Here is a 17273-nt window from a genome sequence, read left to right on the forward strand (position 1 = left end):
GGAGCAATATTTTTACCCTAAAATCAACAATGATTAAAATCAAGGATTTATATCATATACATACAATATGAAACATAAAATTTCGACGTCGACATTGCAACATAAAGTCACGACTTTCGCCGTCGTTGGTGGCCTTTTGCGTAGCCTCTTAGTTAGCGTATGTCACTTGTGCATATGTTGCAGAAAAGACACACATTATCCGTTTTTATGATATTTTAATTTTTTTAGTTGAAACTGCACAATCTATCAATCAGACCAAAATCATGCAGCAGAGGCAGTTGTATAGACAATTGTTGCCGAGGATCCGGATCCCATAAACAAAGCTATCAAATTCATTTTGTGTGATTCTAGACTATGGTCGAAGATTGGATTCATGCATACTATTGTGAGTGTCTTTTCTAGTCATTCAATTCCTATTCTAAGTGTCTAAGTCATGCGTATGTTGAAAGGTTTCTAGAAAATATGAAAAGAATAAAAATGAAAAATTGAAATGGGTGATTCGAATCACACCTGTCTTAACTCATTAGACACATCCTAAATCAATAAATCTCATGAGTCACGACGGTCACTCTATCATCAGTTTAATGTACTTAAATTAATCAACCAATTCATGCATATTTTCACACAAAATCTTACCAACTCGATTTAAATTTAAATTATGATGCATTGTCTAGGACTTCATTCTACGACTTTCTTCTAACTGCTCACTATTTGGTTCATACCTCTACCACGTCATATTAATCATGAGTTATTACATCAATTCTAGTCAATTAATCTTCCAACACATGTAACAATGCAACACATACGACATTCCAACGTATATAAGAAATGAACACATACCACATGATAATGCAAAGATTGCAACTAAGAAAAATGTATATGAGGAGGAGTATCCCATATAATGAGCATATCAATAAAACAAATCAACACTTTGTTAATATTTTAATAAGTTTAATTCATATAACTTATAAATTGTTTTCTTGTTCTCTTTCTGTTCTTTTATAACTTTGTTCTTTACTGCTATCTTCACCGAATATGCTGAGATGTTTCACGAATCATCTTCCAACTCCGGGCACTTTCAACTCTCCTGTTAACGACTCGGAGAATGTCTTATTTTCATACTCGTTGGATGAGAATCTAGTTCCGTTCACTGCGAATCTTCATCTTCTTCAGGTAATTGCCGATTGACGACTCTATTCTTGGAGAACATTTCACAAACATTCTTGTCGGAGAATCCGATTCTATTCCAGTTTAGTTCTCCTCTTTCATGTTCGACTTTAATACATTTCAGTATGTTATATTTGGATACAAATTTTGAAATAGGATTTAATTAGTTATCACTTCTTTATCGTTTAGTATCATAATTGGATTCAAATTTTAACTATAAAATAATTTAATTCAATAAGTTTAATTTTTTTAAAAATATTATTTAATTTTGTATTTATATTATTATAAAGATGTGCCGCTAACACAATTTTTAATTAAAAAACTAATTTTTTATGTAGTATAAACAACTCAACAAACTACATACATAAATTTGCTATCACTATTATTTTCTTCGGAAAGTCTATTATTTTTTGCATGAATCGGATATCTAATTTCCTCAAGACTGTTGCATTCATATGCTTGGAATCGAACCCAATAACCAATGGTTTTTTGTTAAACTTGAAGGGATATCCTGCCATCTCATCCAAGTTGTTGTTGTTGTTGTTGTTGTTGTTATTATTATTATTATTACTAGCATTCAGATAGAAACTCCGTGCTTGTCTTCAGGTTTTTTTATTGCGCTAATGCATGTAAATTATGAACAATATTTTTTTAATGAAATTATAGTTTTGATTAAAATTATAGGTATACATTTTTGTGAGTTTCAAGTTGTAACATATCATTTTAAAAAAAAAAATTGTAACGACTACAATAATATAAGTATTATAGATAAATTTATTTAAGGGTATTATTGGAAGAATGAAAAAGGCAGCCTAAAGTTCCCTATTTTCTTTATATATAGTATATTATATGTAGTATATATTATTATCATCATTATTATCACGTGCTCGTTTTCTTACCATTTTTATTGTGCTAATGCGTGTAAATTATTGTAACATTCCCAATTTTCTTGACCAAATATTTATATTAATATTATTGTTGTTGTCGTCATTACTATAGTTATTACTATTACTTATTATTGACCTTTAATGTTTGATTATTAATATTGTTGATAAAATAGATAAATTTATTTAAGGGTATTATTGGAAGAATGAAAAAGGCAGCCTAAAGTTCCCTATTTTCTTTATATATAGTATATTATATGTAGTATATATTATTATCATCATTATTATCACGTGCTCGTTTTCTTACCATTTTTATTGTGCTAATGCGTGTAAATTATTGTAACATTCCCAATTTTCTTGACCAAATATTTATATTAATATTATTGTTGTTGTCGTCATTACTATAGTTATTACTATTACTTATTATTGACCTTTAATGTTTGATTATTAATATTGTTGATAAAATCCGGTATATTTTAATTCGTGTTGGGTTAGAATATTAGTTGAAGTAAAATGTTAGTGACTCAAACCCATTTAGGTAACCCAAAACCAATTCTCTTTTTATAACTCCAATTACCGTTAAACTTCATTTTAGAAAGAAAAAAACAAAGAGTGAAAGAGAGACAGAGAGAAGGAAAAGGGATGCACGAGGAAGAGGGAAAGAAATGTGAAAAAGGAAAAAAAAAATGCAAGAGAGGAGGGTGTGAGGCCAAGAGGAGGGTGAGAAGATTAATTTGTACACAATGTGTGATAATGCTGTGATGTGCCAAGTCATGTGTGGTTGAGTTGCTATGCATGCAAATATGTGTGATTTCCTCGAGTGTGAAATGTTAGTCTCTACAAATTGGAATTAGTAATTAAATGTTGTCAGTTAAACTACATACTTTATTGTTTTTTTTTTGTTGAAAGAATACATACTTTATTGTTATAAGGATGAATAATTGTTAGCATGAATGCTATATGAATGTGATAGTTGAACTACATAATCATGTTATTAAGATGTGTATGTCGCATGCGTATCTGAAAGTTTCCTTTTATGTGTGTGTTCTATTGTGATATAATGTATGTTAGTTTTTTTTTTTTGAAGGAATATAATGTATGTTAGTTAAACTGTTTATGTGTGCAAGTATTTGTGTTGAGATGTGGACCAGAGAATGTATTGAGAATCCAAAGACGATTACTAGATGCATATTTAACCTTCTAGGAAGTATATGAGTTCATGTTGTTATTAATATTAATAATAATAATCTAAATGGAACCCCAAAGAAGACAAATCCATTACATTGTTTAGATTGCCTACTTTGTAATCTTGGCCTAGTTTATTTTATGCTAAATTACATCAAGGGTCTTTTAAGTTTGAGGTTTGTAATAGATTGGTCATTTTAAATTATTTTGGTCACACCAAAGTCCTAATTTAAGTTTGAGGTTTGTACTAGATTAGTCATTTAAGTTATTTTGGTCACACATAAGTCCTTTAAATTTGTAAACGTTTTCGATTTAGTCTTTTTGCCACATCATCGTTTTTGTAACGTTTGGTTAACAAGAGGACTAAATTGAAAACGTTTACAAACTTAAAGGACTTACGTGTGATCAAAATAACTTAAAGGATTAATCTGTTACAAACCTCAAACTTAAACGACTTATGTGTTGTGTGACCAAAATAACTTAAATGATCAATCTATTACAAACCTCAAACTTAAAGGATTCCGGTGTATGAATAACTCTAGATAATCTTTTTGTGGCATGTCTTTTGTCTCGTGTTTCAAAGGGATAGTTGTTATTATACTTTTTTTTAGCCTCTTCAATAAAAAATAAATTAATAATTGTTTTAAAATTTGTATCAATGGAAACTTATCCATGTTTAATATCAAGAACAATCATTTATTCATGCATGGGAGAAGCAAGCACATAGAAGCAAGATTTCTATTTCTCAAGGAGCAAGTAAAGAAGAATTTGTTACAAGTGCATTGTCCAACTGAAGAACAACTTGTAGATGTATTCACCAAGGCTCCTAAGATTGATAGATTTGTCAAACTTAGAAGCATGATCATGAATTGTAACAATATCGGAGAATGAATTAAGGGAGAATGTAGTATTTCAATTAAAGTTAGTTAAAACAGTTAGGTTTGTTAGCAAATTTTTGAGAGTTTGGATATCATGTATCGGATCATGGACTTCCGCAGTAATGAATTAAGGCGAAGTTTTATTTTAATTTTTTGTCTTTTTTCTTTTATTTTTCTATCATGTAACAAAAGAAAGAAATTATAAAATGACCAAATACTTTTTAATTATGTAAGAAATAGACCGTAACACTTGGAGAAATGAGAACTCTCATTAATGTTGAATTATGTTGAATGCTACCCTGTAAGAAAAATAACACTAGGTTTTATCTCTCTTTCCCTTGGGAAAAACACTGTTGAATGACTACATATCGATTGATTTTGGTGGCTCACTTAAATTGGATCTTGTGTCAATTATATGGCTAGCAACACACGTTTTAACACATACTTTTCAACACACTTTATTTGATTGGTAAGAATTCAGATAGGTCACATCAAAACATGTGGGTCCCATATAAATTTAATAAGTCTCATGCGAATTTTAACCAATCAAAAAAAAAATATTAAAAAATGTGTGTTAAAATATGTGTTGCTATCGTTTCTTATGTCAACATAGCCTTCTTACATGAAATATTAGAAATTTAGAGTCAGTGAAAATATTGTTAGTTAATTAGGGTTTGTTATTGGGGTATTTTGATAGAGGAGAAACATGAGCGCTCTGGAGATTAGGAGAGGGAGTGATCGGGGTGGTTCCAGGCCTCGCCGGGGACAACCGCGCCGGCATCATTCGCCGGAAGTGAGGAACATTGGGGGGGGGGGGGGGGGAGTGGGGTCCAGGCAGGGTGCCACCAAATGGGGGGGTTAGGGGAGATTGGATCGACGTGTTGCCGAGACGTTGGAAAGCGCAGGAACAGGGTGATCGAGGACAGGACAGACGGATTGGGAAGCAGCAGCACGGAGGAAGGTCTGATCAGAGGTTTGGCAAGGCTAGGGTTTTAGAGCAAGGATGGGTGCAACAACAGAATCAGCGGTCGTCATCAGTGGTGGTTCGCGCAGATGGTGGGGAGGTTGTAGGTTGCGATAAAGGCTTGGAAGATGATGGTGTAGCGGCGGCGGAGGGAGGTGAAAGGAAGTTTGTTACGTTCTATTTTACAAACTTCCCGAAACGTGCCAATCTTTGGTTCTTACGTAAGGGATTTGAGGTGTGCGGGATCTTGGACGATGTATATGTGGCTCCGAGGTGTAATGCGAGGGGCCAAGTTTATGGTTTTGTGCGGTTTCTCAAGGTCAGAGATGTTGATAAATTGGTGCAAGCTCTGAATAACGTATGGTTTGGTGATTTTCGCATTTGGGCAAAAGTAGCTCGCTTCAAAAAACATGAGAATGTGGAGGTCAAGCAGAATGCTGGTGCGGGTAACAATGGAGGCGGGAAGTTGCAGGTGGAAAGTGATGGGAAGCCGAAGGTGAATGGTAGGGAAGGGGAGGCTGAATCTGAAGGTGGTGTTGTGAAAGTGGGGGAGGTGGTGGTTCAACTGAAAGGGAAGGAGGTGAATGGCGTGGGGAGGACAGGTGTGAAACAAGGGGAGAAACCTATTGGAGGTGGTGTGCAGAAGACTGAAACTGTTACACGCAAGCTGATACGGAAGTATATACTTGATGCTGCTGACATTGCATGGGCTAGAAGTGGTGTAGTTGCTACTGTTCGCGGTGGTGAATTTATTCCATTAACTCAGAATAGACTTTCAGATGCCGGGTTTGATTTTCTGAACCTTATTCCTTTGGGAGCAGACAAGGTATTTATTTCTTCTTCTAAGGTTACAGATGTGATGTCGATTATTAATGGGGCACGTGAATTTTTCAATATGTTGTTTGAGAATTTTAAGCCATGGAATAATGATGTAGCCTCTTTTCATCGAGGTGCATGGGTCCGAATATATGGGATTCCAGTGCACGCATGGAATGAGTCTTTTTTTAAATTATGTGTGATGGATTGTGGTCGGTATTTGAGAACGGATGGGATGTCTATGGATAAGGATAGATTAGATTTTGCTCGAGTTTTGGTTTCAACTCCTTCTCTTGAAATTATTAATGTGATTGATAATATTTTGGTGGATGACATAATGGTGGAGATTAAAATTGTCGAGGAATGGGGTTTTAATTTAGGAGAGGATGTTTGTTTGTCTGAGGAGGAAAATGTATCTGTTATTTCTCATTCTGATCATGAGCAAGTGGTTGGGGGGGAGGATGTTGACGATGTTGTTGATTTAATTGTGAAAAATCTCTCTGATGAAGGAAGGAAGGCAGATGGGTGTGGTGTGCATGAAGAAGATGTCAGTAATGATAGAAATTCACCTATTTTGACACCGGTTGTACTGAAGGAGCAATCTAAGGATGATGGTGGGAACACTTTGGAAACCGAAACTATTGTCATTGCTCAGCCTTCACAAGCGGCTGAGGGAGAGATTAAAAGACCAAGGAATGTTCGCACGTCATCTTGCCCTCCTGGTAAGGGTCGGATGACAAGTTCAGGTCCGTGGAGTATTGAATGGCTAAATGATCATTTTGATGAAGATGCGGGCATTGTTTTTTCATCAAAAAAGAAAAAGTGTATGTCTAAAAAAGTACAGTCAGATGTTGGTCAAGGCTTAGTTACACGGAAGAAAAATAGAAATAGTGGGGGAGTTTTGCATAATTCGGCGCTTAGCCTGAAGAAAATTGCTCGGTTGCCTAGTAAGGACAGGAATGCAGTGTTGAAAATTATGAGAAAGCAAGTGCGAAAGAGGAGTGGGAGGAGTGCATCTCGTGGTTCGGTCGCGGTGGAGACTCATCCTACTTCTAGTCATGATTCATCGTCAGCGTCAGTTAATAACGATTGGCAACATTATGTGGTGATGCATGGTAATCAAAAGGTGGCAGTGGAGGATGTGTGGGGAGTGGGTAAGGCGATTGGTGTGAAATTTAATGGTGACCCGAATAATATGTTTAATGTTCTTTCTAGGGGTAGAGGGAAGAAGGCGGTTGGTGAGGGTGTGAAAGGGGATGGGTCTGGTGGAGCGGTTTGAGGAGGAGGGATGAGGGTGAGGGTGGTGAGGGGTGTGGGAGGTTTGTAATGAAGATTATCAGTTGGAATGTTCGTGGGTTAGGTAGTGCGGAGAAGAAGAAAGAGGTTCGGAATTTGGTGGTGGAGATGGGTCCTTCTATCTTATGTTTACAAGAAACTAAGTTGTCAGTGTGTGATCCATTGTTGTGTGTTTCATTGTGGGGTGGTACGAACCACGCTTTTTCTTATCGACCTTCAGTAGGGGCGTCGGGAGGACTGTTGATTTTGTGGGATAGTTCTTTGGTGGAGGTTTGGTCGTCGGTGAGTGAAGAAAATGTGCTTATGGTTCACGGGCGTTTTATCCAAAATAATGAGGAGTTTTATTTGATTAATGTTTATGCGCCGTGTGATAATGCTGCAAAATTGTTGTTATGGGCCAGATTGTCTTCCTTATTGAATAATTTAATGGGGAAGAATGTGTGTATTTGTGGTGATTTCAATGCGGTTAGATCGGTGGAAGAACGTCGATCGACAAGAGCACAGCCTAGTGTGGGGGATGTCGAAGCTTTTAACAGGTTCATTGACGACAACTTGTTGGTAGATCTTCCTCTTTGTGGTAGAATGTTTACATGGTATAAAGGAGATGGAACTTCAATGAGTCGCCTTGACAGATTTCTTTTATCGGAAGATTGGTGATTAGTTTGGCCAAATTGTTTGCAAGTGGCTCATTTGCGGGGTTTATCTGACCATTGTCCATTGTTGTTAACGGTGAATGAAGAGAATTGGGGACCACGACCATCACGTATGTTAAAATGCTGGTCGGATGTTCCCGGTTACAAAAAGTTTGTCATTGAAAAGTGGAGGGAGATGCACTTTCAAGGATGGGGCGGATTTGTCTTACAGGAAAAATTGAAAAAGATAAAATTTGCTTTGAAAGAGTGGCACCGCACGCATGTCAGTAATTTACCCGGGAGAATTCAGGCTTTGAAAGAGGGTGTCAAAGTGCTGGACACAAAGGCGGAACATGTATGGTTATCAGAGGAGGATCTAGCTGAGTTGCGAAGTAAAACTGTTGATATTCACTCTTTGTCGCGATTGAACACTAGTATTTCTTGGCAAAAATCGCGGCTGTTATGGTTACAAGATGGTGATGCTAATTCCAAGTACTTTCATGCGGTCATGGCAGGTAGACGTCGTGGAAATTCTATTACTTATCTTGATGTTGATGGTACTATTATTAAAGGTGTTAATCCGGTGCGCGAAGCGGTATTCAATTATTTTTCAAATCATTTTTTACCCATTGAAACCGTGAGGCCAAGTATAGATGGCATGGAGTTTCGACATCTTGAATATGGGGAAGGGGCTTCTCTTGTGCGCCCTTTCTCTATGGAGGAGGTCAAGGCGGCGGTGTGGGAATGTGACAGCTTCAAAAGTCCAGGCCCTGATGGCATTAATTTTGGTTTTGTGAAGGACTTCTGGTCGGAGATGAGTGGTGATGTGATGCGTTTCATTGGAGAGTTCCACAGGAATGGCAAGCTCACTAGAGGAATTAATAGTACTTTTATCGCTTTGATTCCGAAAGTGGAGAGTCCTCAGAAACTTAATGATTTTCGTCCAATTTCTTTGGTGGGATGTTTGTATAAAATTTTAGCAAAGGTTCTGGCTAATAGATTGAAGAGTGTGATGGGTAAGGTGGTTTCAGAGACTCAAACTGCTCTTATTCAGAGTAGACAAATTTTGGATGGTCTTCTTATAGCAAATGAGGCGGTGGACGAAGCTAGAAAGATGAAAAAAGAATTATTATTATTTAAAGTTGATTTCGAGAAAGCATATGATTCGATTGATTGGAATTATTTGGAGACAGTTATGACCAAAATGGGATTTCCAACTCTTTGGAGGAAATGGATTAGAGAATGTATTGGGACGGCTTCAGCGTCGGTCCTTGTCAATGGTAGTCCTACGGCGGAGTTTCCTTTAAAACGTGGATTACGGCAGGGGGATCCTTTGTCGCCATTTCTGTTTCTTCTGGCGGCGGAGGGTCTTAATGTGTTGATGAAGGCGGTGGTGGATGCTAATTTGTTTGTTGGATATTCTTTTGGTTCAAATAATGGGGTGTCTGTTTCCCATTTGCAGTTTGCTGATGATACCTTGTTGTTGGGGGAGAAGAGTTGGGCAAATGTTCGTGCTTTAAGGGCTGTTTTGGTGTTATTTGAAAGTGTGTCTGGTTTGAAGGTGGATTTTCATAAAAGCATGTTAATTGGTGTGAATATAGAAGACTCTTGGTTGGGGGCAGCAGCTACGGTTCTGAGTTGTAGGGTGGGGAGGGTCCCTTTTATGTATTTGGGACTTCCTGTTGGAGGTGATGCTAGAAGACTATCTTTTTGGGATTCTGTTGTTGCCCGTATTGCGATCCGGTTATCTATGTGGAAGAGTCGTTTTCTATCATTTGGTGGCCGTCTGATTCTCATAAAGTCTGTCTTGTCTTCTCTACCTGTTTATGCCCTTTCCTTCTTCAAAGCTCCGTCAGGTATAATCTCTTCTTTTGAATCTATGTTTAATAAATTTTTTTGGGGGGGTTGTGAGGATCATAGGAAAATCTCCTGGATTAGTTGGAATTCTATTTGTGGTAGAAAGGATGAGGGAGGTTTGGGGGTGAGAAGAATGAGGGAATTTAATTTGGCTCTCTTAGGGAAGTGGTGTTGGAGGATGTTAGTTGATAGGGAGGAGTTGTGGTATAGAGTTTTGGTGGCCCGTTATGGTGAGGAGGAAGGCGTGTTGAAGGATGGGGGGCGTTGGGTGTCGGGTTGGTGGAGGGACTTAGCGCGCGTCCGTTATGGTGGGGGTGGTGTGGGAGGAGAGTGGTTTAGTGATTGTGTTTCCAAAGTGGTGGGGAATGGGAGAAACACTTATTTTTGGACAGATCCTTGGTTAGGTGGTATTCCTTTATCGGTGCGGTTTAGACGCTTATTTGATTTAAGTGTCAGTAAACATAGCACGGTGGAGGATATGTTTGTGTTGGGGTGGGAGGAGGGAGGTGAGGCTTGGCAGTGGAGAAGGAGATTGTGGGATTGGGAGGAGGATTTGGTGGGGGAGTGTCGAGAGTTGCTTGCTAATGTTAATTTGCAGGTTTCATTGTCAGATGAATGGAGGTGGCGACTTGACAATTCAGGAAATTATTCTGTTCGTTTTGTTTATGATTTGTTGACTTCAGGTGGTAATATTATTGTTGATGAGGCCTCAAATTTGGTGTGGCACAGATATGTCCCACTCAAAGTTTCTATTCTTGCTTGGAGGCTTCTTAGAAATCGGTTGCCAACAAAGACTAATTTGGCAGCCCGTGGTATTTTGGTTCATGATGCGCATCTTTGTGTTTCTGGTTGTGGGGAAGTTGAGACAGTTCAACATTTATTTGTCTCCTGTCCTATATTCAGAGACTTATGGCAGTATGTTCGTGCTTGGATTGGAGTCAGTGGGGTCGATCCCTTTGACACTGCTGATCATTTTGTTCAGTTTTCTTATTTGTTAGGATATGCAGCTAAAAACCGCTCTTTTATGCAACTGTTATGGTTGGTTTGTGTGTGGGTGTTGTGGACTGAACGTAATAATAGGCAGTTCAACAATACAGGTAATACTATTCACCAGTTGTTGGAAAAGGTTCAGATTCATTCATTCTGGTGGTTGAAGGCAACTAATGTTGTGCATGAATTTGGGATTCATAATTGGTTTGTTTCCCCTTTACCTTGTCTGGGTATTGGTTAGCTGTGTTTTGTTTTATTGGTATCATAGTCTACGGACAAAACTCATTGTAATTATGCTTGTTTCCTTCTAGCACTCCTTGTGCGGAAGGAACAAAGCTTTTGTTGTTAATATAAGTTTCATTTTTGCCTCTTCAAAAAAAAAAAATTAGGGTTTGTTATTAAGGTTTCCAAAGTCTCAATTTTTAAATTGCAAATTATCACTGTCCTGTGAACATAGTTCACTTATAAAGGCATTGCAATATGTAGAGACTAAACTTTGAACACATAATTTTTCTCCTATTCACTTTAATTGGTGAAATTGGGTTTGGATCCTCTCCAGTCACATGAGAGTCCAGTGAAATCCTGTCCACTAAGAAATTAATGAATGTGCAGAAGACTGGAAAAATTTCCACAGGAGGAAATCCATTCCCGAAGAGATTCTAACTCCTAAATTATTTGACTAAAGAATTGCAGTGATCACATTATTGTCCTAAGTAGGGTAGCTTATACTTTGATTGCAACTAATTTGCCAAATATATAGTGTGCGTTTGTTTAGGCGTTTTGAAGCAATTCAATGCACGTTCACATTGAAGTTCCAATTGATAATTGATAATTTCTACTATGTGGTTTAAGCATTCTCATCCCGGTTCCAAACATTTTAATAATAGGGCAAATTTTTACTTATCCATCCGAAAAAAATGGATAGAGGAGATTAACATCTAAGCTGACATTAATCAAAATCATTCATTTGTTTTCCACTATATATAAACATAATGAGTAAAAGAGAAATGAATAATTTTGATTTGTGTTAACTCAAATGAATAACCTCTATCCATCGTTTATTTTTGATGAACTGGTGATAGATGTTAACCTCATAAAAGGTTGGTTTTTGCTTCACATAATCTTCGTATCTTCTTTCTTATATTTACATATATGATACTGTCACAATTTTTTTATAAAACTCATAAATTAAGAAAAGTATATAGCAATTAATTAACCTCTTACTAACTTAATTAACATGTAAATAGTTCAGTGTCGCATGTCTATTTTTTTAACGAAGTTCAGTGTCACATATTAACAACACCCATTTTTGTTTTATCGATATTTGTAGATAAATCCCAGTGCCACATTGCTTTTTGCACGTTCTGTTGTTTCCCCCAGAAACATACAATTGTGGTAGTTGTTTTATATGTGTGTGATTCAGTGAAAGTAGAAAATCACTTTCATGAAAGTAATGTATCTGACTCATGACTGATGCTGCCGTAGTTCTCTTTCTCTTGTCATACATCAACCCATATTATGCTCCTTGACAAGAGTATATACAGTTAAAACTCTATAAATTAATAATGTCAGGACCGGAGAAATTTATTAATTTAGAGAGTTATTAATTTATCGATAAATTAATAATTATTAATTTAAAGAGTTTTTAAGTAATTATACTGTACATACCAAACAAAAAGGCAAATTAGTCTATGCCTCTTAGAATTACATTGCAGCGAACCTTGTGACTCAACGTAAATTAGTAACTACTGTGTTCATATGCATTGGAAATCAATAATGACTTTTGAAGTACAGTAAATGTAAACAAGAGGAACAAATGTGTTCAATGTATTCTTAATATATTTTTTTTCAGTTTCTATGAATTATTAATTTATGATTTTCTTGGGACCGAAAATTATAAAGGGATCTCCCGAAAAATTATTATCTTATTATTTTATCGAGTTTTTCAATTTTTTACATTGGCCCAAGTCGGGACCGGACAAATTTATTATTTTAGAGAGTTTATTAATTTACCGAGTATTAAATTAAAGAGTTTCTACTGTAGTTCATAATCATATTGTCTATGAGATAAATGTCATTTTGATCCTTGAACGTGTAAATAAATTTTAAAACAGTTTTTGATTATATTATGTTAATTAAAATAGTTTTTTTTAGATTAAAATGCTCATTTGATACTATTATTCCAGTCATTCAATATACCTAAGTATTATCATGTCAATCTTATAAGTATTTATTGTCATATTAGTCATATATGAAAAGAGTTAAGATCAGCAACGAAAAACTATTTTAATGTTAGAGACTATTTTAACTAACAAAATGCACAATCAAAAAATATTTTCGAATTTTGATACATTGAGGGATGTCGCGTCATTTTTTGGAGATCAAGGCTATTTGATTAGCTTATTGACTCACTAATTATTTCACGACTTTGAAAAAATTTATTTAAATTGGGGGGTCCGGGGGTTGGTTACATAAAGGGAAGGTGTTAGCACCCTTTATGTCCGTAGTACTCTACGGGAACCTTTTAGTTTTATTTAAATAATGTGCTATAACATGCTCATTTTTTTTGAAGGAAAAAAAGAATTTGAAATGATTAATAAAGGAGGACCTAATTATCTACATTTTATTGATTTGAAAGGACGAGTGTCCTCTGCCTACGTACCCGTGAGGGATCAAAATCACGTAGTTCGTGGTTAAAAAACTGACGTTTGATTGGTTGTGTGTTTTTTATTAGTTTGAAAAAGGTTTTAAAATGGAAAAGCCAAATGGCAAATAAATTTGTTTGTGTTTTTTAATTTGAAAGAAAATGGACTCGAAATAAAGTTAAGTTGATTGATATTTGATTAAGAAAATAAAATGAAAAAAAGACGTCACTTGATTTAAGATCAAGGTTTGTTTATGAAAATGTTTTTGTGTTTTTGAACTATTTGCATGTTTTTGTTGTTTTTGAATAATAACTAAACTAAAATTAAAGCTATCGGAGCAAAAAAAATAAAAACGTAGGTATTTTGTGGTGACGTTGGATCCCCACAAAAACCTTTAACCTAAACTATAGAGCATAAAAATAAAGCATACACACACACGCACACATGCATGATATTTACATTAAGCCTAACATACATTCTAAAGTCTGCGAGAAAATAAATATGCATGATAAATTTACATTAAGCCTAAATATACATTCTAAAGTCTGCGGGGGGAAAATAAATATGCATGATTTACATTAAGCCTAAATTTACATTCTAAGTCATGTGCAATAAAAATAAATGACATGATAATAAGTAAATAAAAATGAAAGATGATAGTGCTAAACTAAAAAATGCATGAATGATTTACATTAAAGCCTAAATATACATTCTAAATGACATAAAAATAAATATGCAATAAATAAATGAATGATAATTATGCAACCTAATCTAATAAACATAAAAATAATAAAATGCAGAAATAAAGAAAATGCAAGGGGGCCACCAGTTCTCTTTATGATAAAACCTTTTAACTTTGGAGAGCAGCCACAGCCTTGCGATCGGAACGGAATAGAACAGCCACGGCAAACACTGTCACTTTGATGGATTCTCTAAATAAAATAAGCAGCAGCGGCTAGCAACAATTCAAAACAATTGGAAGTGGAAACTAAACAACCACGCAGCAACAATTAGAGTATATGTATAATACGACACAGTAGCAGCAGCAATGATTCACAATTGGAATTTAAAGTAAGAAAGTGCCTTGTACCAAAAAAAAAAGTGAGAAAGTGTAGCAATATGAAACAAGGTAATTGGGTAATAACATGGCAGCAACAATTCTAAATTGAATGAAATGGAACAAGCACAAGAAAAAATAATTGGGATGGAATGAGAACGTAGCAGCAAAAATAAAATAAAATTTAATAAGGATTGAAATCAAGTAATAGGAGTTGGAATCAAATAAATCAACAGTAACGATGGAGCATTAACAAGAATTGGAATTGAATATATCATAGAGAAACAAGGCGGCAAATGGAATTAAATAAATAAGTGCAGCAAACAAGAAAGCAACCACGTAGCAAAACAGATTTGTAAAACGGCACCACAAGGGAATTCAATCCAAATTGTATATTGATACGGGTGCCTCAACTCATGTCATATAAGGAATTAGAATTAAATTTGGAGGCACTGCTGCTACAGTAACGGGAATGCAAAGAATAAGGGAAAATTGAAAGTTTCTATTGAAAAGAAAACATCATTCAGAACTATTAAAAACACGACAGCTAGGGAACTATTAAAAACACGACAGCTAGGGTTCCTATTGAAATTAAAATAAAACTCAAAACTGAAAAAACTAGGGTTATGAAAATATGACATTGTTTGTGTTGCTGCCTCCAATTGTGTGTGTGCAGGTTTGGTTTTATAGTGTTAGGATTGGGGACTTAGGGTTTGTTGAAGAGCAGCAAAAGATGTGGCTTGGAGAGGAGGAAAAAAAAAGCTGTATTCCTGGTAGCGTGAGCTGTTGTTGGATTGGGACAGATTTATCATCTAAAAAATAAATAATAAAACAAAAAAAAAAAAAACGGATAACTATTGCATGTTTTTTGGATTTGAACTCTTTTTTTTTTGATATTATCGGACATTAAAATAAAATAAAAAAGAAACAGGATAAAGACTAATTTTAATATAAAATGATAAAAAAGAATAAGATTGAAAATAAAGAAATAAGAAAAAAAATAAAGATTAAAATTAAAGTTAATTAAAAATTAAAATAAAAGATGGAAATTAAAATTAAATTAAAAAATAAAAAATAAAGAGGGAAGAGGGCCCGACTCGGAACCAAAAAATAAGGTATTTTAAAATACCTCTCTGCTGAAATTTTCACTGAAAAGTCGGATCGATTAGGGTCACGTGACGCGTGTCAGTGGGACCTTAGGTCAAAAATTGGGGTATGACAGATGCCCCTATTTAAGTTTCTTCGTCCGAAGATTTGAAGATGGAATCTTTAATTCGATCGGAGCGAAGAGACTTAAATACAAAGTACACCAATTTTGGACCTAAGATGCTATGAATGCTCGTGAAATGCTTGTATGAATGCAGGACAACGAAGATGACTTGACTGAGACGAGAAACAACGACGGGATACCCAAATTCGTTTGAAGAATGGGATCCGACTCCGCTATGGGGAATGTAGTTTCACTGGGGAAAATGATTATCTACTACCGTATTGACAGTTGTGTGAAGACAAAACTTTGGGGTGATAGCTTTAATGAAGACAAGACTTCTTAGCAGCATCTCTTGAACAGCTATGCTGGGGATGACACTATTTGAAACAAAGGGTTCAAGCTGACCTTTTGTCGGAACTAGCCACTTGAAATTGATTAGCGACGTCTCTGGAACAGATAAAACTGGGGACGACACTATTGAAATTGAAATTGAAATTGACCGGTTACATCACTGGAACAGCTAACGCTGGGGATGACACTGAAGAAAATAGAATGTGATTCCAAACTGAAACATGACGAAAGGTAAACTCAAGCGGTTCGTTGTTTAGGACTGGCAGCTTGAAACAAGATAAAAGACTCAAGCGGTCCGTTGTTTTAGACTTGCCACTTGAAACAAGATAGAATGTAGACTCAAGCTATCCGTTGTTTAGGACTTGCTACTTGAAATAAGATAAAATGTAGACTCAAGCTGTCCGTTGTTTAGGACTCGCCACTTGAAACAAGATAAAGGTAAACTCAAGCTGTCCGTTGTTTAGGACTTGCCACTTGAAACAAGATAAAGATAGACTCAAGCTGTCCGGTGTTTAGGACTTGCCACTGGAAGCAAGATAAAGGTAAACTCAAGCTGTCCGTTGTTTTAGACTTGCCACTTGAAACAAGATAGAATGTAGACTCAAGCTGTCCGTTGTTTAGGACTTGCTACTTGAAATAAGATAAAATGTAGACTCAAGCTGTCCGTTGTTTTAGACTTGCCACTTGAAACAAGATAGAATGTAGACTCAAGCTGTCCGTTGTTTAGGACTCGCTACTTGAAATAAGATAAAATGTAGACTCAAGCTGTCCGTTGTTTAGGACTCGCCACTTGAAACAAGATAAAGGTAAACTCAAGCTGTCCGTTGTTTAGGACTCGCCACTTGAAACAGGATGAAGATAGACTCAAGCTGTCCGTTGTTTAGGACTTGCCACTTGAAAGAAGATAAAGTGTAGACTCAAGCTGTCCGTTGTTTAGGACTTGCCACTTGAAACATGATAAAAATAGACTCAAGCTGTCCGTTGTTTAGGACTTGCCACTTGACACTGGATAAAAATAGACTCAAGCTGTCCGTTGTTTAGGACTTGCCACTTGAAACTGACGAGTGACATCTCTTGACCAGACACACTGGGGATGACACTTTTGATGATGAGAAGGTAAATGTCAGATGTTTATGTGTAGAAACTTGCTGATTGACGCAATGATAAGTGAAGATCGAACTGAAGAGACACAACCGAAACAAGATTTTGGTGACTAATGCAATCATGTATGAATTGATGTTGTGTATATGTTGTGTAGGCATGAGTGTATGAATGTGTGAAAGTATTACTGTATGAATGTACGATTGTATAAATGGATGTATGAATGTATGGATGTAACTT

The 17273-nt window shown here is 35.9% G+C and overlaps 1 protein-coding gene across 1 annotated transcript; it reads left to right on the forward strand.

The window, feature by feature from the left end:
• Positions 1–1035: 1035 nt before the first annotated feature.
• LOC146913356 (uncharacterized) lies at positions 1036–7173 on the forward strand. Its single transcript, XM_085720916.1, has 2 exons — positions 1036–1173; positions 5020–7173. Exons 1-2 carry the CDS (start codon positions 1036–1038, stop codon positions 7171–7173), a joined length of 2292 nt encoding a protein of 763 aa, XP_085577042.1.
• The last annotated feature ends 10100 nt before the right edge of the window (positions 7174–17273 follow it).

This window comes from Medicago sativa, chromosome 6 (genome assembly GCF_051527215.1).
Source record: "Medicago sativa cultivar Bolivia chromosome 6, Bolivia_mono, whole genome shotgun sequence".
Lineage (NCBI taxonomy): Eukaryota > Viridiplantae > Streptophyta > Magnoliopsida > Fabales > Fabaceae > Medicago > Medicago sativa.